Source organism: Tripterygium wilfordii, chromosome 22 (assembly GCF_013401445.1).
Source record: "Tripterygium wilfordii isolate XIE 37 chromosome 22, ASM1340144v1, whole genome shotgun sequence".
In the NCBI taxonomy this organism is placed as follows: Eukaryota; Viridiplantae; Streptophyta; class Magnoliopsida; order Celastrales; family Celastraceae; genus Tripterygium; species Tripterygium wilfordii.
Window position 1 is genome coordinate 8,973,893 of NC_052253.1, and position 22,159 is coordinate 8,996,051.

Below are 22,159 nucleotides of genomic sequence, written 5' to 3' on the forward strand. Positions count from 1 at the left end.
CTTCAAGATTCCTTATAGAAGCTCCTTGGTTCTGGGAAATAGTGGTTTGAGTTGTAAGAGCTTCAAGAGCACTGGCTAGTTTACCAAGAATTTCATCAAGATCTCGCTTCTTCTCTTGGGGTTGCACTTGATGTTAAGGATTTTACACATTTTGAGTATTGCTCCAAGAGAAGTTGGGATGATTCCTAAATCCTGAAGTGTAGAATTGGAATAAGGATCATTGCAGGGTCAATTAGAGTTGCCTCCACCAATGACATTCACTTGCTCACTAGAGTTAGATGAATAAGTAATAAGACACTCCCCCATAGGATGGCGTCCACAACAATAATCGTAAGAAATGTAGGAAGGTGTGCTTTGCATAGCATGTATCCCTTGAGATTGATTTACAGTTAATGTATCAATTTTCTTAGCCATAATAGCTAAGGTAGACATAACTTCATTATCTCTATAACTTCCTTCTTGCTTTAGGTTCCCCCTCACCAAGGACGAAGAGTTAGTGGTCTTGGCCACTTTATCAAGTAATTCCCTAGCCTCATCTTGATTTTTAGTCATAAATGAACCTCCAGCAGCTGCATCAATAGTTTTCTTGGTATGCATACTCAACCTATTGTAGAAGGCTTGATAAACCACCCATTCTGGAAGTCCGTGCTTTGGGAAACTTCGAATAATGCCTTTAAAGCGCTCCCAAGCCTTATAAAAGGATTCAATATCTTTTTGAGCAAAGGATATGATATCCGTCCTAATTTACATCGCCTTGGTCGGAGGAAAGAACTTTGCCAAGAATTGCTCCGCCGTCTCATCCCAAGTGGTGATAGAATTGGGAGGCAAGGACATCAACCACCCCTTAGCCTTGTCCCTCAAAGAGAATGGGAATAACCTCAAAAAGATAGCATCCTTCGAAGCTCCATTAATCCGAAAAGTAGTGCACACATACAAGAAAGAGCGAAGATGAACATTGGGCTTTTCACTAGGAAGACCATAGAAAACTACAGAATTAGAGATAATGTTGATGATAGCCGGCTTAATCTCAAAATTAGTGGCATTGATGGGAGGATATCGGATGCTTGAAGGAGATGTATCCCAAGTAGGCCTAGCACAATCCTCAAGAGAGCGAGAATCAAATTGCCTAGGAGGGTTTTCCACCTCTTCGCCACCGTTTCTTCCATTAGCACCTCCACCATTACCATTGCCTTCATTCACATTTAAGCCCCCGTCGAGCTCACCAACATTCCTCCTTGCTAAATTGTCACCCATGCCTTCCACTAGATTATTAGTACGATCTCGCCTAAGATTGCGAAGTGTCCTCTCAATTTCCAAATCTAAATTAATCAATTCTGAATTAAGAGTCCGTCTCCCTAAGCTCATGCAAGAGAAATAATTTTTGCAAGAATTAAAAACTAATTAACACAATTGAAAACCTAATTTGACACAAACCAATTGTCTCAATCCCCGACAAATGCGAAAAACTTTACGTGATACGCCAAAAACTTGATGTGATATATTTACAAGCGCACAAATCGCACAAGTAATAAAGTGATGAGAGAGTATATTTCCACTAGGGATGTGTTGGCAATCAAAATCAATATCAAATTAAACAACAACTATGTAAATTGGGTAAAAAGGATTTGTGGTTGGTTTTGTGTTTAACTACTCTAAATCCAATAGCAAAAGAGCATTTGAGAAGGCAATTAAGAAAACACAATTCAACACAATTGTAAACCAAGGAAGGAGAATACTAGGGTAATTAATTTCACCTCACCTTATCCAATTCAACTCATTTGGTCCCTTAATCCCTAATTACTATTTCTCAATTGGTAATCGGTTTCCCTAACCTCTCCAAATATCAGGGTGTCTAAGGATGGAGGGTTTATCATGCCTAATCCTAAAGAGGTCATAGAGACTGAAGATCGTGGGTAGTTTGACCCCAGTGAGGCTCATCTCATCGAGGAGACCATGGAAATCGGTGCTGCTAAAGATAGTATCGCGATTAGCGGGTCAGGAGTTGGAATGCCTGAGGGGGAAGTGGACGTCCGACCTCAGGTCAGACTAGATGTAACAAGGAAATAGATGGAAGAGATTTCATTATGGGTTCCCAAATCGCTTTCAGCGACTTCTGCTCGCATTTTGCCTCCAGTGGGCGTTAGGAAGTTTGTCTTCCCAGAGCATGCCAAGAAGTTAGATGCCATGCCTTTGCCTAGCAAGTTCAATTATTCAGTGACGCATTATTTCACTGTGAGTTCCTTTATGTAATTTCTTAGTATATTACGGAAGATCTCTTCGCCTGTTTATTGCTTGTACTTATACTTTTTATGGAAATGCAAGCTTTACAAGGTGTGCTGAGGTCTGGGGAGAATGTCATTGACGAGTTAGCTAGAGAGAGGGCTGAAAAAGAAAAGCTTGAAGGCTTGGTGAAGTCTCTGGAAGAAAAACTATCCAAAGCTGATATTGTCACTAGGGGGTTGAGGACGGAGCTGGAGAATTAGAAGAAGAAAAGCTCAAAGGCGTCTGCTCAAGTGGCAAGTAGTGCGCTCTATTGAAAGGCAGAGCGTTTTGGAGAAAAGGTTGTATGATAACACTAGGAAGGCCAACTAGTATGAGTTGAGGATTTCATAATTTGATAGCGATGCCAAGTTTTATCAGAACTACTGGCAGGGCGCTACCAACCGGTTGGAGGAGCTGGAAGGAAAATTACAAGGTATAGAGGAGGATATCAAGAAATGATCCTCCGAATTGGCGTCTATTGCAAGATAAAGGGATCAGCTGAAAATGTCCTTAGCTTCTCAGCGCTAAAAGACGGCTGAAAATGTGGCGCTGGCCATGAAAATCCAAGATGATTATATAGTCAAGCTTGGGGCCATAGGTGGTGTCGGTAAGGTCATGGAGAGGTTCAAACTGCTGACCTAGTATAAGGAGAACAAACACCACCAGTGGGATGTGGTCTTCATGCTTAAACAGGCTGCTATGGTGTTGAACCACTATCAACCAAATGAAAATTAGGTCATTGATGATGTAGAACCCGAGAGTGGAGAAGGCATAACGCCGCCACAGGAGAGCATTGAGACTCCTCATAATGAGCAATTGAAGGTTGGTGTTGCTAGGCCGCCAGTGCCATAAATCGAGATCCCAACTGTTGCTAAAGTTGGAGGAGATGAAGCTCGCGTTGAGCTGCAAATTCTTATTGGTTAGCATGTCGTTGAAAGTGAGATTCCAACTGATCAACAAGCGGTAGGGGGCAACGTTCCTCCTGTCAACCCTGAAACATTGGTGACTGAAACTACAAACCTATCAGCTGGAGAAAAGGAGAATCTCCCCATGGTCGCCAATGAGCAAGAGAAAGGTGGTGCAGAAAGCAGGGTTGATTTCGCACCTATTACTTAGTTCATCCTGAATCGTTCTTTTTTGAATGTCAGTTACAGTTTATTAATCTCATGTTTGAACTATAATTGACGTTAGTTTCTGTGAAGTTTGGACTGAAGTTTTTGGAATTTAAAATTCCTGACAATTTTGCTTATAGTGTAAATTTCTATCTACAAATTGTGATTTCCTATAAATTATGATTTCCTATTATTTATCTTGTCCCCCAGTTTAAGTTAGAATGCTACTATAGACGTAGGATTCAGATTTAAACTGTTAATTAGTTGTGTTGTGGAGTGTGCAGATTGTTTTTACCACATGTTTTTGGGTATCTCCAAGAAATTATTCAAGGATGACTTATTTTTGGGTATTAAGCATTTAATGCAGATCTAAGACTTTTCTAAACGATATTAATTGTATTTTAGGGAAATTTGTGGTAAGAGTTAATTGTGGCTCTTTGGTAACTGAATTTTTTCTAAACGGCTCTTGGGATAAAGAGGTTACATTAACTAGGGGAGATTGTCATGAATTCCCATTAACTAATTTAATTTAAGCTCTTTGGTAACTAGAGGGAATTTAATTTAGTTATTTAAATATGTTAGATTACCTAGGAGGAGTTAATGTGACATTCCACTATATTAAGCATGAAACGAGAGTAAAAGGAGGACAAAGAAAAAGAAAAGGATCATTTCTTTTTCACAGAGAAGAGTAAGGAAAACTTTTCAAACCATGAGTTCTTCACGTATGCCTGGCAGGGGAGAGAAAAAGGACAACGGTCCCCTATATACCATGGCCGAGTATAAATGGGACCCTAACAAGCATATAGCTGACCTAACGAAGGATCTGAAAGATATGAATGAGGACCTTGAAAGCGTTGAAGAGCGCATTGCAGAGCTCACTAGAGCTTTGGAGACAGTTGGGAGCGCACTATCCCAACTTCAAAGCATGGCTGAGAAAAATGCTATGGAAAAGGATCCTCAGAAGCTACAAGATTCCCTCCTGGATCTCTTTGTCTTGATCAAGGATATCCTAGACAAGATGAGCGATAGCCTAAGCTTTCGGTCTTAGGAAATTCCTAAAATATTTCTTTGGTCCAGCAGGCATTCCCTTCATTAATAAAATTTTTGGATTTTAATTTATTTCTATTGACTTTAAAATTACTTTATGTTATTTCTTCTTGCTATCTAAATGATAGAACCCTGAGTGATTATGGCCATCACCAAGCTAAAGAACGAAATATTAATGTGGCATAAGCCAGGGGATATCATAACCTCATTATAGTAGGCAAGAAAAAATAATAACAACAAGAAAAGTTACCTTAATTGGAAAGACTTATTTGAGTTGGCACCTAGACGATCAGATTTTTGTGTGTTTCCACGTTTTGTCATTCCTGGCACCTAAACTGTTAAGTCCCGCGTTCAAAGCAACAATAAGGGGTCTAGACACTTTGTCATGATATGCAGCAGTTCTTGTGAGTGTCTGGTCTTTGAGTTCATCAACTATATCTAATTGATCATTCAACTCTTGCCATTTCAACTACTCGTTTGCCCACTGGAACCTTACAGAAGGGAGATCAGCTTCGACTGGTATCACCGCTTTAGACCTATATGCAAGAGAGAAAGGAGTTTCTCCAGTTGGAGTTCGAGCAGTAGTCCTGTAAGACCATAGCACCTCTGGTAACTTGTCAGCCCAGGCCCCCTTTGGCTTTTTCCAAGCGCTTCTCTGGGGTTTTAATTAACGTCTTGTTCGATGCCTCGGCTTGCCCATTACACTGTGGGTGTCTTGGCGTCACGAAGTTTACTTTTATTCCCCAATTGGCATAGAACTCTTGAAATTTATGGCTAGTAAACTACAGCTCGTTGTCCATCACAATCTCCTTGGGTACACCAAACCTGCAGATAATGTTCTTCCAAAAAAACTTATTAACATTAGAGTCTTTGATCTACGAGTAAGCCTCAGCTTCTATCCATTTAGTGATGTCGTTGTCCTGAAGCCTTAGGTAAGGGACCAACTATATCCATTCCCCATTTCATGAGAGGCTAGGGGCGCTACGATTGGAGTGAGCTTTTCTGGAGGTTGATGACGGATTTGAGCAAATCTTTGGCATTTGTCACACTGCTTGACATACTCAATCGAGTCCGATCTCATAGTGGGCTAGTAGTAACCAGTTGTCGAAGCACGATGTGTCAAGTTTCTGCCTTTTGAATGGTTGTCACATTCCCCCTCATATAACTCCGTAAGGACATATTGGGCTTGCTCTGGACTAACGCAGCACAATAGATGACCCACAAAAGACTTTTTGTATAGCTATCCATCATACATGGTGTATCATACTGCTTTGGCTACCAGATGCCTTGCCTCATTTTTGTCTGATGGTAGGGTCCTTTTAGTAATATACTGGATGAATGGGGTCATCCACGTAAGGTCTGGCTGATTGGAAGGACTTCGATAGTATTCTGCTCTTCTGGATCTTCCTCCCTTTTGATCGATGGCCATTTTAGATAGACCAAGGGGATTGACTGGCCTTGAGTGGTCTGGATTGGCGACCCAAGATTGACGAGTGCATCAGCCTATGATTTTTTTGCACGCAGAATCTGAGTTATAGTAAACTCTCCGAACCCAATTGCAGTTCCTTTACTAACTCAAAATAACATGTCATTGTGGGGGTCTTTATCTTGGTAAGAGCCTAGTGACTAGTTCATTATCAACTGTGAATCCGAATGAACCTTCAAGTTTGTCACCCCAAGTTCTATGGCAAGCGTCAAACTGATGACCAAAGCTTCATGCTCTGCCTCATTATTAGTTGTATAGAAACCACATTTGATTGCTCTATGAATGATACTTCCTTCTGGAGAAATCAAGACAACTCCCAAACCACTGTCCTAAAATGTTGCTGGAGCTGTCCACATATAGACTCCAAGCACTGGGCGCTCGTTCTGCATGCAAAGTAATTCTTTATCTGCCTCAGACTACGCCATCAGAGCAAAATCAGCTATAAAATTTGCAAACACCTGTGACTTCATGGCTGTTCTGGGCTGATACGAGATATCATGCTCACTAAACTCTACTGTCCACTTGATTATTCTTTTGATAAGCTTAGGCTTGTGCAAGATGTTCCTAAGAGGAAAATTCATTACAACCCAACTGAATGACATTGAAAGTATGGTCTAAGCTTCCTGGCCGCCACCACCAAAGCTAATGCCAATTTCTCAAGTAAGTTGTAGTGGGTCTTGGCATCTAACAAACTCTAGCTTACATAATATATCGACGACTATTTTTCTCTTCCTCCCTGACTAAGACTACACTGACCGCCACTTCAAAAACGACAAGATAGATAAACAATTGTTCTCTAGTCTTCGGCTTTGACAACAAAGGAGGGGAAGTAAGATATGCCTTCAACTGCTGCAGAGCATCCTCGCACACTGGTGTCCACTCATAACTAGCTGACTTTTTCAAGATTAAGAAAAAGTGACGACACTTGTCCAATGATTTGGAAATAAAACGACTGAGTGTTGCTACCATCCCATTACGTATCTGAATATCTTTGATGCATGTTGGGGAGGGGATGTTCAGAATAGACTAGATCTGATCTGGGCTCGCTTCTATACCTTACTGCGTTATCATGTAGCCCAAGAACTTCCCAAACGCCACCCCGAAGGAACACTTGGTGGGGTTCAGCTTCATGTTGTAAGATGTCGTTCTGCTACCAAGGAATTTACCAGCATGTCGTCGATACAGACCTCCATGGTGTCCCCCAAGTACTTGTAGAACATTTTGTTGACTAATCTCAGATAGGTGGCTAGGACGTTTTTCAAGCGAAACGACATCACCTTATAGCATTAAACACCTCTTTCCGTAATGAATGTCATCTTATCCTGATCTTTTGGATGCATGAGGATTTGGTTGTACCCAGAAAAGGCATCCATAAAACTCAAAAGCTCGTGTCTGGCTGTCGCGTCTACCATCATGTCTATGTGCGGCAACGGAAATGGATCCTTAGGGCATGCTTTATTAAGATCAGTGAAGTCAATGCACACTCTCTAATTTCCGTTCTTCTTCACAACAACGACGTTGGTCAACCACTCGGGGTATTGCACTTCTTTTACGAAGCTGTTATCTATCAACTTTTGAACTTCCTCATTGATTATTCTATTATGCTCGGGGGCAAACTTCCTTCTCTTTTGCCTGATCGGTGGATCTTCAAGGTCGACTCTAAGTTGGTGCATAATGACATCCGGGTCTATTCCTGATATCATGCAAAGCAATCATAATGTTGGGCCAAGAATTGACTTATTTTCTCTTGCATTATCCCTATCCTGTCTCGAATGATTGAGCACTCACTGAGCCTCGTCTTCCACCGCATCCCTCACAATGGGACTAATCTTAGCAAAAACCTTTACGTGTATACATTTATATCACACAAATACACAAACACAAAAACTTATCAACATAAGTTATACGAGGATTTACGGGAATAAAGAAACATATCAGATTAATGGAGATCGTGACATGGCTTGGAGTCTCACTGCCCATAACCTTAGGTCCCTAAGACACGGAACCTAGCTCTGATACCAAAATGTAACGCCCCGACTCGGAATGCGTTACTTTTGGTATCATTTTAATCAATCTCCTAATTAATTCAATCATTAAGTCACCGAAAATTTCGGCAGCACCTCCCCTATTATGGAGGATGCCAACTTGGAGTCAATACGCATCAAATATCACAATTACATTCTCAATCCTAGGCATGGCCTCAGGCCATCTAACAATTCATATCACAAATAAAATCTCAAATCTAAGCAGGGCCTCAGGCCACCTAACAAATCATATCATCAATAAATTCTCAAATCTAAGCAGGGCCTCATGCCACCTAACAATCACACATAAATTTCCACACACAATAACATGTATAATCAAACAACCAATGTAAAGAGCAATCCTGCATGCATAATCAATTATCAGGACACGAAGTCTACAAACCCAATTCGGGAGTCTCGATCAAAAGAGCACCCTCCCAACCGTCCATCCAACCATCGAATTGAGGTATCACACAACATGTCTCAAACAAGAAAAACAAGTATGACAAAATACTAGTAACATAATCAAATTCTAGAACCATCTAGTCCTATTACTTTTCAAGGGCCTATCCATGTCACGCACGCTCCTCCTGATCCGCAACCCTGGTACTGGAACTAGACTCACCTGTGAGGAGGGAATAAGGAAAAGGAAAAGGGTGAGCGAAAGGCCCAGTAGGGAATACTAAATAGTAAGTGAATAATATAAGGCTGAAATAATAAAGAAATGCACAAATGAAACAATATGATAGCTAACATCATATACACCAACACAAGTGGATAACCACACCATACGAGATCCTAACTTGGCCCACCGGCATCCCTATACATATCGAGATCCTGAACAGCCCAACGACATCATCGCATGGTGCTTCGAGCACATATGGAATCCTGACTCGGCCCACCGGCATTCTCGTACTCATAGGAACCCTGAACGGCCCACCGACATTCCACATTTCACATCAGTCAAACCTAGGAGATATAAGGGTCCATACCCGACATCTACCATGCAACTACAATGCGTGTCCAACATGGCGATGCAATAGGATATACATACAACCTACATATATATATATACTACATGATGCATGTTCAAGAATAATTCATGCTCAATGGAAGATTGAACAAGTAGGGTATGCAATATAACTCAAATCATACAACGAAGAAATCACGAAGTGGTGCTCTCCCTTAGGTGCAATCAAGGCGAGAAAGAATCATAATGAATAATGAGAAAAGATAACGTTCTCAATAGAAGACATATTCAAAGAGAATAGCAAAGGGTGGAATTTCCCTACCTCAAAGCGAATTGCAAATTCTTACCACAAATGCAACGTATACTCCACGTAAATTCACTAACATATTCAATAAAATAAACTTCATTAAATTTCCATATTCACCAATAGGGCTGTTACTGGTATGGTAAATTATCCATTGGTATACCATTACCGACGTATTGGTTACCGAAAATAGCAAAAGATTGGTATACCGTTACCAATTGTTCGGTACGGTAAATTTACCGATGACTTTGGTAACGGTAACGGTAAGCAAAGTTCAAAACCGGTAAATTTCCCGATTACCGACATATATATTAATATTATTTTTAGTTTTAGTTTTATTTTATTTAATTATGATTATTAGATTAATCTAATTTAATCTAGACCATTGATTATTTTTAGTGTTATCATTTATATATCACTCGTAGCAATTTCATTAACTTTAAAGCAGTGTTTGTTACATAACAAAATGCTTTGTTGGTATTGATTACAGGCTTTTCTTCTCTCTTTCCATTATGGTCTTTTATCTTTTATTTATCTTGTTTCTTCTAGCTTTCCTACTGTGGAGTTTAAAACACTTCGGATACTAAAAATATTAGAAATTAATGAAATGAAAGATTTTCTGTTATAGATTATTGGAATAATGTTATGTGAATTCTCCTTTCTTTTTTTCTCCGATTGATAGGTCTTTTCTCTGATTCACATGTAGCACAATGATCCTTCTCATTAATCTATCAATTTTATTATTGGTATTGTATACAAGATCAAAGTGTTATAGTCTCATACAATGACTCTTAAGCATAAATGCTTTTTTTTCTTCTCTTTTTTAAATAGGTTTTAAGAATTGGTAAATTTACCAATTACCGACTTACCATTACCGATCGATCGGTATACCGACCATCGGTATACCGACTCTTCCGGTAACGGTAACGGTAACATTTTTTGAGTTACCAAAAGAATTGGTATGGTAACGGTATTCCGTAATTGGTAACGGTAACCGTACCAATAACAGCCCTATTCACCAATCACTCAAGTCTCACATTGCATACTTTAAAATTCAACCCATTTCTTAGAAATCCACATTCTACCTTAAATTCAAAGGTTAAACAATCTAATCCCACCATATATTATTTCTCATGTCAACCCAACCTTAAATAGAACAATTAAAATTAATAACACTTACCTTGAAACTTGTTAGTGTCTTCAATTCAAGAAATCAAACTCTTCTCTAGAATTGATTCAAAACCCACACTTGAATCTAGTAATACAACATGATTAGAGTCTAATTTGAGCTATTGAATAAAGAAAACTCCCAAAGAATCAAAATCCCCAAAACCCACTTATACTCACAACCCTAAGTTCAAAAATTACCTTAATCTTCTATTTTCTTGTAAGAAATTGAAACATGTGTGTGGTCTTAGAGAGGAGAGTACCTTACCGGCCGAAAGACTCGTAGGAATGTCGCCGAAAGCAGCTGGCCGGAGGTGGTGGAGAGAAAAGGAAAAGACAACCCTTTTGTCTTTTTGTAAAATTGAGAATCGGGTGGAGTAGCACCTTTTCTCTTCTATTATTTTTTTATTCTTTTATTTATTTATTTTTTGTGAGAATCGGGTGCTACTGCACCCTTTTCTCTTTATTTATTTATTTATTTATTTAAAACTCAATATTTTCCCCCTTTCTACTTTTGACCCTAAATTGATTTTTTTTAAATATCCTTTAAACCCTTTTGAAATTCTTTGTACCCTCATTTTTATTTATTTTATAACTAAGTCCCTATTTATTTTTATTTTACTTTTATCTTTTTTATAGAGACGGGGTATTACATGTTCGGTAACAGCTTCTGGAAGAATGTTGATCACCCAGAATCTCTTTAACACCACTCTTTGTCGGGTTGCATAACACTTGGTGATAAGTGGAGGGCACGACACTTACAAAATGTAACCAGGGGCGACCCAAAATAACATTGTAGGCTGATGGCGAGTCCAAGAACGAAAATTTGGTCTATTTGTTTATTCCATCAGCATAAACTGACAAAGTCATTTCCCCCAATGTGTGGCTAACCTCACCTTTGAATCCGACGAGTGCCGTAGACCTACGCACGATCAGGGTTTCATCTAAATCCATTCCCTTGTAGGCTTCTAGAAACATAACGTTAGCCGAACTACCATTATCGTTTAGGATCCGCTTAATGTTGTAATTTGCAATCTGGAGCGTAACTACTAATGCATCGTGATGCGGGTGTAAAAGTTTGGAGGCTTCGTCGTCTGTGAAAACTAGTACTCGATTGGTTAAGGTTCCGAGTGTTCATGCCATTTTGATCGCTGGGTTCGCAGCCTCTTTCTCATGTCGCTTTGCTGCGGTGTGGGAGAGTCCACTTATTTCTAACCCTCTAGAGATCACATTTAGAGTTGCTATTGGTTCCGGTGGAGACGTTTATTTACTCTCTACTTTCTTGTTCCAGATAGCTTTGGCCTTCTTGGATAGCAGATTTCTGAAGTGACCCTTCTTGAGTAAATCAGCTACCTCGTATCTCAGACTCTTGCAAGCCACCCTCTCACTTTATAGGCCATTTAACGTTGCTCCCCATTTTCTTCAATACTGATACAACCTTAACTTCGGCTATCCGGAGGGGGTACTCTGGGCAATTCTTGTCGTACTCAGACCTATCGGACTTGCGAGGGCACCATTTACCATTTGAATCACTGGCGTTTATCTTCACATCTATCTTCGTTGGCAGGCATTAAAGACATTCTTTTTGCGTCTTCTTCCCACCTTACATAGACCGTTGGGAGGCTATGATCCATGCGAGTTTTCTACAGTCTGAAGCAGACTTAATATTGAGTTTGCCACGACCAAATAGAAGGTGTATGGATCGGATCTGCTGGCACTTTGATAAAAGGGGAAGATATTCAATCAAGAGTGCCTATCATCTGGTCGTGGAGATAGAGAATTATGAACCTTCAACATCAATGGATTGGAAGAAGGAATGGTGGAACTGGTTGTGGTCAAGACAACTTCCACCGAAGGTCAAAATTTTCATATGGCGGGCTTGTCATGACATTATCCCAACGAGAGGTAATCTTGCTTTACAACATGTTCCATGTTTTCAATGATGCACAGTGGTTTTGCGGAGGACAGTACAAGCCATGCATTATTTGAGTGTGCTCTTATCAAACCGGCTTGGAAAACTTATAATTTATGGGAGTCTATACGGAGTAATTTGCATGGGAGTTTTATAGATTGTCTTATCCGATTGAAGAAGACAATGTCCAGTGATGCTATTAATTTTTTTATGATGTCGGCTTGGGAGGTTTGGAATTATCGTAATCGCATGATACACAAGATAAAAGGGAGGCAATTGGAAGGGCTGCTTGACTAGATTCCCAGCTTCTTGGAGGATTATACACTTTGTAGACAGCTTCGAGTGGAGAGCTCTTCATCACGGGGGGAGACTTGCTGGTTGCCTCCTCCCCCTGGAAGGTTTTATGTGAATGTGGATGCTGCCTGTGCCAGAGATATAAAGGAGTGTGCTATTGGCAACATCATACGTGATCATCAAGGTAACTTGGTGTCAGCATCAGCAGTCCCGGTAGGACTCTTACAAACTGTAGAGATAGCATAACTGTATGCAATCCGAGAGGGAGTATAGCTGGCTATGGAGTATGGTCTAGAGGAGGTCACAGTGATAAGTGATGATAAGGGCGTTGTAGAAAGAATCCAGTCGACCCGTATTGATCTCAATGAAGAGGGGAGTATCGTACAGGATATCCTACATATTGCTGGGTCTCTCTCTTCTTTAGTGTTTATGTTCTGAAGCAACTGGCATGAAAAACAATGAAGTCGCCATCAATTGATTTTTAGGATGCTATTGCACACCCGTTCTGGTCTACGAGAAAAATGGGCAAGGGGGTCTATTGAGCATGGGGAAGGTGTTAGGCACCCCACAACTCCCGAAAACGGTTACCTTTGAATGTTTTCCTATTTGGCTGTAATTGTGAAAATCTCATTGTGAATGTGATGAAAAATCCACTTGGAGTGGTTTAAAGAAAAAAGGTGCACGGGATCACTGTGGCCATTCCCGGCTTGGCCAAAGATTAATAAAAATTCAACTTGGAGTGGATTTGGATGATCTGAAAAGAGGGTGCACGGGATCATTGAGGTCATTCCCAGCTTGGCCAAAGATGAATAAAAATTCCACTTGGAGTGGATTTGGATGATTTGAAAAACAGGTGTGCACGGGATCATTGGGGCCATTCCCGGCATGGCCAAGGATGAATAAAAATTCCACTTGGAGTGGATTTGGATGATTTGAAAAAAGGTGTGCACGGGATCATTGGGGTCATTCCCGGCTTGGCCAAAGAGGTTTGTTTTGCTTAGTCTGGATGAAAAATTCCACTTTGAGTGGGTTTCGATATTTTTGGAAAAGAGACTTTTTGGGGACTTGGTTGATGTACCAAAAGGGCCCACAATCAAGGAGAAATGTTCAATTTAAGTCTTACTCACAATGATGTTCTTCATGAGAAAAGAAAGAATCCATTTAAAGCCTATTGGACGGGCCAAATATCTTTAAACCCCCCTTTGGGTCCTTAAATAAGTTCTCCTAATCCTTAAAAACATATTCGCTTTCCGGGTCCACGAAATCCAAATGTTTTGGATGAATGCCAATGGAACCCCAATATCTTGAAGGCTCCTTGGTATTTAAACAAAACATAAAGGTTCCGTAAATTAATCTTGGTGTGTTTATTAAAGTGAGACGGCTTGGATTAATTCTAATGACTAACGCGTTGCATTTATTTTCATGGCATTCAAACAATCCTAGCATACGTCTAAGCATCATGGCATAGTGTGAAAAATCAAAGTCCTAAGCATGCATTCTAATGCAATCATCATTCACAAAATCAATCCCTAGTATCTATATGCTTCTAGCACCCTATAATATCATGTATGCATTTTTCACTATTTTTCACTACACTATTATAAAGGTTACACTTTACAATTATGTACAAAAGACAAATATAAAATGAGAAATACAAATATTATACAACAATTGAAATATTGCCCATGGGGCCCGTTGCTCAAATCCGGTCCAATCTTCTAAGTATGTCCTCCGACCCAAATGGTCCCAAGCCCAACAAACAAACACAAAATGGGTCAAAGTTGTACATTTAAACATTAACAAAAATTCAAATCAATATCCAATTTATATATAACGCCATTTATATACACTATTGTTTACTTAAATTATCGACAATCGAATTGTGGAGAATGAATGGGCAAATACAAGACAAAACAGAGAAATTTTACGTGGTTCGGCTTTTAGCCTAGGTCCACGGTGCAGAATGATATGGTATTTTTTATTTATCACTTGTGAATACAGTGCGAGTAAGAAAATCCCCTCCGAATCCCAATCTCCTTTCCACCCTCCTAATGAACTCCTTTTATGCTTTTCTTGAGCAGCTACCAGCAGTTGTGGCAGTTAGAGAAGTTCATAGCAGTTTGGAGGAGTTTACGGTAGTTTGGAGTAGTTTGCAGCAGTTTGCAGTAGTTTAGGCTGTCACCATTTAACGAGGAACTGCCTTATCTTCGGCTTTGTCCCTTAGTTATTGGTTCGGCCTTATTTGCATCGGCTTTGTACTGCCTTGGTAAGACAAGTCCTTTTTGGACTGTAAGTTCTGGGCTGTTTTATGTTATTGGTCTTCTGGGCCCTAGCCTCTGTTGGGCTTTTATTATTGTTGGGCTTCGGGGCCCTAGCCTCTGTTGGGCTTTTATTATTGTTGTTGGGTTGAACATGACCCATATAATTTGTTGAGGTTGACTTTGACCCCTACACTTTGCCCCCTATTTTTAAGTTTGATTTAAACTTAAAAATGTTTTGCTTGGGGTTGCGTCTTCTTCAAAGCTCTTCGTCTCATCATCTTTGTTTGCAGTTTTTGCATTTTTTGACTGTTGAAGTATTTCTGTAATTGCAATTTCAGAGCAATGAGATTAACAATGAGAATATCTTTGTCAAAATAAAACATAAATACTTCATACATGGGAACAAATATGCAATGGTATAACTCTTAACGAGCCCAGGTACGAATAACATCGTTTATGATATTCATTACATTCCTAACATGGGCTGCAAGATCTAAAAGAGATTCTTGTAATCGATAAACGTTTTGATTTCGTAAATGACCCCAAGCATTATCGCGAACTCTGTTCAGCGCATCTCTGGCCGCTCGAAGCATATCCGTATAAGATTGGTTTCGTTGGTACTCGTTTTGCAGATTTCTTTCGGCTTCTTCAAGAAGTCCTTTTAATCCTTTGATGGAGTTTTGAGGATTTTCTTCGTATAGTTCTTCAGATACTACAAATATTTCAACGACTGAATCGTCTAGTTCGTCGTTGTTTCGAGATGTGGAACCTTCTCCTTTGGCCTCTGCCTTTTCTGAAGATGAAGGGTCTTCGTTTCTTGCCCGTTTTGAAGGAATGAGATTCTCTTTCTCATCCAATGCTCTTTTTACAGGGGTGGGGTCAGAAGAACTCATCTTGTTGAGTGTTTGAGAGATTTTTTGGAAAGAAACAGGAATGTCTTCTCCTTCTTATCGTCGTGTATTTAAGGATGAAAGGTTCACGTTCAAAGAAGCAGTTATTCCTGAAAAAGTGGGGAAGCTAAACGGTTGCACCGTTTTTTAGAGACCATGGTGTCTTTTCATATTTCGAAATAAACAATTCAAATATCCCGCCTTGGAAATAACATGGAATTTCATAGAAATTTTCCTGAAATAAAATTTGGAAAAAAGGAAAATGGATAGGAATTTTATTCTAGGGTGTAAAGAACACTGTCTATTCCATCTACAACAGAACCAAGTTGTACTGTGATCTCAGTGATTGCTTCGTGCAATTTATCTGGATCATGACTACTTGCTTGTCGGCCCCATGACATATATTGAACACCTTGTATGGCGTATTTTGAGACCATAAGTTGTCTTCTGTAGTCTTGAACTTTGTCAGTTGCTTTCTTAAGTCTCCTTTTGGTTTCCATTAGAGCTCTTTGCAGAGATTCGATGGTTTTCTGGTGATTATCCTCGTATATATCTTCTCTTATAGGGGAGAGGTTGAATCTAGGATCATTTCCATCTTCATCTTCTTTAGAAGTAGAACCTTCATCGGTTCTAGATCTTTTCACAGGTGGAGAGTTAGGAGTATCCATCCTTGAAGATTTCTTGAGGAAAATATTGGTTTCTGCTGATTCTTTCTTTTGAATATTTATGCGAATGGAATATGAAGGAAGTTACCTTTTCCTTGGAAGTTGTGATAGATAATGGGGAGATGGACGGTTGCGACATTACTCCACGTCTTTTCTTGAGGAGTTGGAATGCCTTTTGGTTTGCTCGAGGGTTAATTGATCAGAATTGATATTTATTGGATTTGAATTATTTTTGGAATTTTTGGGAAGCTTCGTCTTCCTCTAATAAAGCTTCGTCTTCCTCTAGTAAAGCTTCATCTTTTACCGGTGAGATTTTTGCTACGCCTAAAGGTTTCATCTTTGACAGAAATTGAATATTTGGAATGCAAGGAGGAGATTCTGGGTTTGTCTAAGAACTTTATCTTTGGCAGAGATAAACATGGAATAGTATTTATAAATAGTTAAAATTGCTCAAGCTTTTAAGGTCTTGGCCATAAGGCATGATGCATTCTAACTAGATTATTCTTCATAAAAAGATTAATGTTTTGTAAAGCTTGTCATAGCTTTTCAGGATCATCTTCCATAGCAGCACTTTCTGACATGTCTTGAAGCCGATAAAGTGACCTTCCAGCCAATTTGTAGGCCCGGGTAAGCTCTATTATCCTTCTTTCTGCTACATGGAGATATTTATCCAAACATATCAGCAGATCTTACAGATCGGAGACATGTGGATAAGGATCATACCCGTCGGGGTATAGCTTCAACTGTTGAAATTCTTCTGCCACTTCGGATGGTCCTTCATCTGACTTGGTTGGTTTGGACATTACTTTTCGGCACTCAGGCTCGATAGGAAGCTTGGAAGAACTCATGACTGTAGAAGTTTTTTGTTTTGGAAGTGGTGTTTCTTTGGGTTTTCTCCAGTATATTTATAGGAAAAAGAGCGCAACTTTAGAAGTTGAATCGTATTTCGATTCTAACTGGCCTTTTAGTGATATGATGTAGCGCCGCCATTTTCGCCACTTATCGAGAAGTTACTTTTGATCGAACGGCTTTGATTAATTCGTGGAAGAACGATTTCCGAGGAGTTTTAACTTTTGAATTTTGAATTTACTATTTAGTCCTTGGGGGTTTTTTAATGGGTTTACTGTAACCACCCACTATCTTAAAAACTTTCAAGACACGGTTCGACTTTTGGTACGTTTCTTAACTTCTTCTTTTTCGAGTTTTCGATTATGGCTTGGCTTGGCTCCTTTGAAGAATTCCTCGATAGGTTTGAGCGAGAGAATGAAAGGGACGAATCTAATTTCGGTCCCTCAATCATTCCGAATGAATGTCCGGCTATTATAGATACTCAAGATGAATTTCCTGAAGGTGATATACCAGAAAAAGAATTAGGAGATCAATCCACTAATATTAGGGTTTCGTCTTACTATGAATCTGAAGGGGTATCGGGTCAAAGGATGATTAGTTCATCTATGGTTAGCTTTTTACCAACTACTCGTTCAAAAAGTAAGACTCAAAAAGTTTTGGAGGATGAGGTTATAGTAGACAAGGATCCTGCTTCTGTATTAACGGAAGAGGATTTAGATAATATTAGGGTTGAATTCAGAATTCCACAGGAAATAGAAATGCGAATCTCTGGTTCTAGCGAATCAGCTTCTTATGAATTTCCTGGATGGACTGTAGTATATGCTATATCATTAAGGTGTGGATTAAGGTTTCCTTTAGGACCTTTAGTTAAGTCTGTGTTAAAATTTTTTGGAGTTGCCCCCTGTCAACTTATGCCTAATTCTTGGCGTATTTTGCTATCTCTAAAAGCTTTAAGTACAAAATACAGTCTTAATTTTGGTCTTCACGAATTTCTTGTTGCTTACTCTTGGCAAGAAAACAAAAAGGATGTAGGTAGATATATGTTGTCGAAAAAGGATAAGGAAAATTTGATTGTTGGGACGACGTCCAGTGATCATAACTGGCAAAAGAGATATTTCTTGGTGAAAAAGGAAACTCTTTTGGAGGATGACGATGCTATTCCTAGTTCTTGGACAATTCAAGGTATAATTAATTAAGTTTTCCTTTACTTTTATTTAATTTCTTTATGAACATTTATTTTTTAATGGCAGGCAAATCTCCTAAGATAACTATTACTAAGGAGGCTCAGAGGAATTGCCAGTTATTTTTAAAGTCAGTTCCTCATTTTGAAAGAGATTGGAAATTCGTTTCCGCAAAGTATCTTTTTGAAAGAAAGTTGATGAAATATTTACGATTTTGATTTTGTTTCTTATTTCTTCTAATTTCTTTTCAATTTTTCACAGGACCCCATATGGCTCCAAGAGTAATCGTTCCTTTGAGTCTTAAAGAGATTGCTGAAAAGAAGAAAGTCCAGAAAAGTTCTAAGGAGAAGAGGACGAAGAGAAAACATGAATCTATCTTGGGACTTCACAGTGAGTTAGGAACAATTGCTGAAGTAACTGAGACTTCTGAAATTCCTGAGGGTGACATAGATGGTGATTCCACACTTATAAGGAAAAAGAAAATCAGGGTATCGTCTCCTTCTCCAGTAGGTGAAAGTGCGGGATTGAGCAAGGAGGCCGATGACATCATTCAGGTTCCTGATGATGAAGTAAGAGAGGAAATCGGGAGAAGAGAAGGAAAAGATCCAGTTCATCCAGTTTCACCTCTGAGAGCTTTGCTTGAAAAAGAGTTGAGACTATCGGGTGATGATCTTCCGTCTAGTCTTTCGGCAAGGAGTTTTGAGATGTCGATCCCTAACATCCCTCTTTATTCGAGGCCTGCTGAGTTATTTCCTGATTTGCATAAATTGGCTTATCCCCTCGGTTTCACCCCTCCTAAATTGACTCTTGAAGACGCTTCTATTTACAGCATTTCTCATGTTTTTCAGGTATTTTCAAAAATTAATTTATTTATATTTCTATGTTAAATTAAAAGTAACCTTCATCTTCTTCTTTCAGGCTTTGTCGGTTCAGCTTTACATTGATAAAGAAGTAGAAAAGTTGAGTGAGGAAGTAAAGCTAAGGATGGAGGCCGAAGCTCAATTGGAAAAAACGAAGAATGCTGCTTCTGAAGCTTTAAAGAAGGCTGAAGATAAGTTCGATGAATTGGACAGAAGGCATATTGCTTTGAAGACTGATTTCACAGATCAGGGCAGACAATTGTCCAACATAATACAGCAACAGAAAGTTACGGAAGAGGAACTTTCAGCTTTCAAGATCAAATTTCAAGAAAATGAGATATTATTGAAGGATCTGCAAGAAGTTGGTTCTAACCTGAAAGATTGTGAAATTGAGCTAAGTGCTTCTATCGAGAAAGCGAATCAGCTATTGGATGAGCTGACAGAATCAAAGGAAGATGTTGATTTCTACAAGGGAGAATGTGCTCTTGCTGCTGGAAAGGAAAGAATCAAAGCTTTGGGAGAAGTAATGATGCACTACAAGGCTGGAACTTTAAAGGAGGAAGAAGTTCATCGAATGATCAAAGAATATGAAGAATTCAAAGTCATCGATGCAACGCAAACTTCTGCCTCTGAAGCCGAAGACGACGTTTAAGCTTATATTTTAACTTTTGTAATCCTATATCTTCCCTGTTAGTCTTAAATACGATCTTAACTCTTTTATATTTCTTATTAATTGAGATTTACGATTTTAACTATCTGCTTAAAATTTTAACTATGATGCAAACAAAATGCAAATAAAATTGTGCTCAAATAAAGAGTTAAATGTACATGACCTCTTGGGAGATTAGAGGGCATCAATCTTCTTCTCTTTGACCTTCGCCCAAACTCTGACATTCTATCCAATATGCTGATAGATCCTACAATAATTAAGTATGGAACGATGGGGGTGATGTAATGCGGCCTGTCAGGCACTTATATATGCTGAGCATATATATGTATATATTCAACTCGATTGAGAAAATATATACATTTCAGTGGCTCATCATCCAGACCCCTATATACATATTATATATATATATATATATATATATATATATATATATATATATATATATATATTTAAGGAAAGATATAACCTGAGATGTTTTGCATTCCAACTGTTGTTAAGTATCTTTCCTTTTCTGGTTTGCAATTTGTAAGCACCATTGCCAACGACCTCTATGACTCTGTACGGTCCTTCCCATGTGGCCCCCAATTTTCCAGAATTCAATTGTTGTGTGTTCTGGAAAACTTTGCGTAAAACCTTGCGTAAAACCTAGTCACCAATATCAAAAGCTCTTAAGTTGACTGTTTTGTTGTAATATTTTGCGAGCCGATGCTTGTAAGCTGTTGTTCTAATAGATGAAAGATTTCGTCGTTCCTCAAGCATATCTAATTCTTCGGTGAGAACGATGTTATTTTCTTCATCTTTCTTCCATTCAAATCGTGCTGTGGGAATGCCAACTTCAACTAGTAGCACTGCTTCAGTTCCATAAGTTAAAGAAAATAGAGTTTCACCTGTTGAAGTTCTCACTGTCGTTCGATATGACCACAGAACTCCTGGGAGTTCGTCTACCCATGCTCCCTTTGTGTTTTCCAGTCTCTTCTTCAAAGTGTTGACTATCGTTTTGTTTGTAGCTTCCGCTTGGCCATTCAATTGTGGATGCCTTGGTGATGAGAAGCAAAGCTTTATCTTCCACGTGTTACAGAAATCTTGAAGTTTATGGCTTATGAACTGAGATCCATTGTCACAAACGATTTCATAAGGAATTCCAAATCTGCAAATGATGTTTCTCCAGATGAAGCTTTTAACTTCTTTATCCCTAACTTGTTTATAAGCTTCTGCATCCACCCATTTTGTGAAGTAGTCCGTTAAAATTAATAAGAACACTCTTTGTCCCGATGCTGGAGGAAGCTTTCCAGCGATATCCATTCCCCATCTCATGAATGGCCATGCTGATGAAATTGGGACTAGCTCCATTGGTGGTTGATGCGAAATTTGTGAAAATCTCTGACATTTATCACATTTCGCCACATATTTGGCTGCATCGCCACGGAGCATATGCCAATAATAACCTGTTTGCATGACTTTACTAGCTAAGCTTCGGCTACCTAAATGGTTTTCGCAGACACCTTCATGTAATTCTGCTAAGGCATATTGTGCTTCTTCCTGAGATAGACATCGTAGCAATACTCCTTGGTATGATCTTTTGTAAAGAATGCCATTAACTATCGTGTACCGTGATGCTTTTCATCGTAGGGCTCTGGCCTCATTCTTGTCTTGTGGTAACACATCATCCTGTAGATATTGTATGAATGGTGCCCTCCAGTCATCATTGCCTTCAGTAATAGCAAATGATTGCTCCACCGTGGAAGTTTTTCTTATTGTCGATGATTCCAAATAAATCAATGGGACATTCTGAGTTATTTACGCTTGACTTGCTGATCCCAGATTTGCCAATGCATATGCTTGTTGGTTTTCTTCTCTGGGAATTTGATGAATCTGGAATTCTTTGAATTCAAGTTGCAACTTCCCCACTATTTCCAGATAATCGTTCATTCTTTCATCTTTTGCTTGATATTCTCCATTTAATTGATTGACGATCAACTGGGAATCTGAAGTCACGTGAACACGTTGAACTTTTAATTCTTTTGCTAGTTTCAGTCCCTCAATCAGAGCTTCATATTCTGCTTCGTTGTTTGTAGCATGAAATCCATAATGTAAAGCTTGAGGGAATTGATCTCCTTGTGGTGAGATTAAGATGATACCTAGGCCGTTTCCCTTTGCATTACTTGAACCATCAACAAATAATTGCCAAATAGCGTCATCGTCTTT

At 39.1% G+C, this 22,159-nt stretch overlaps 1 protein-coding gene and 1 long non-coding RNA gene across 2 annotated transcripts; one reads left to right on the forward strand and one right to left on the reverse strand.

The window, feature by feature from the left end:
- Positions 1 to 8,810: 8,810 nt before the first annotated feature.
- Positions 8,811 to 10,771, reverse strand: LOC119992319. Its single transcript, XR_005466334.1, has 3 exons — positions 10,636 to 10,771; positions 10,386 to 10,460; positions 8,811 to 8,858 (listed from the first exon to the last, which is right to left on the reverse strand). It is a non-coding gene; the product is annotated as an uncharacterized LOC119992319 (long non-coding RNA).
- A 6,834-nt stretch (positions 10,772 to 17,605) lies between these two features.
- Positions 17,606 to 19,936, forward strand: LOC119991489. The gene is made up of 5 exons (XM_038837835.1): positions 17,606 to 18,090; positions 18,211 to 18,425; positions 18,686 to 18,993; positions 19,075 to 19,272; positions 19,358 to 19,936. The coding sequence occupies exons 1-5, from the start codon at positions 17,606 to 17,608 to the stop codon at positions 19,934 to 19,936; spliced, it is 1,785 nt and encodes a 594-aa protein (XP_038693763.1).
- Positions 19,937 to 22,159: the final 2,223 nt, after the last annotated feature.

Coding starts and splice junctions, on each gene's coding strand:
- LOC119991489 (XM_038837835.1), top strand. CDS start 17,606: ATGGCTTGGCTTGGCTCCTTTGAAGAATTCCTCGATAGGTTTGAGCGA. Junction 18,091..18,210: donor TCATTAAGGTGTGGATTAAG/GTTTCCTTTAGG, acceptor TACAAAATACAG/TCTTAATTTTGGTCTTCACG. Junction 19,273..19,357: donor GCATTTCTCATGTTTTTCAG/GTATTTTCAAAA, acceptor TTGTCGGTTCAG/CTTTACATTGATAAAGAAGT.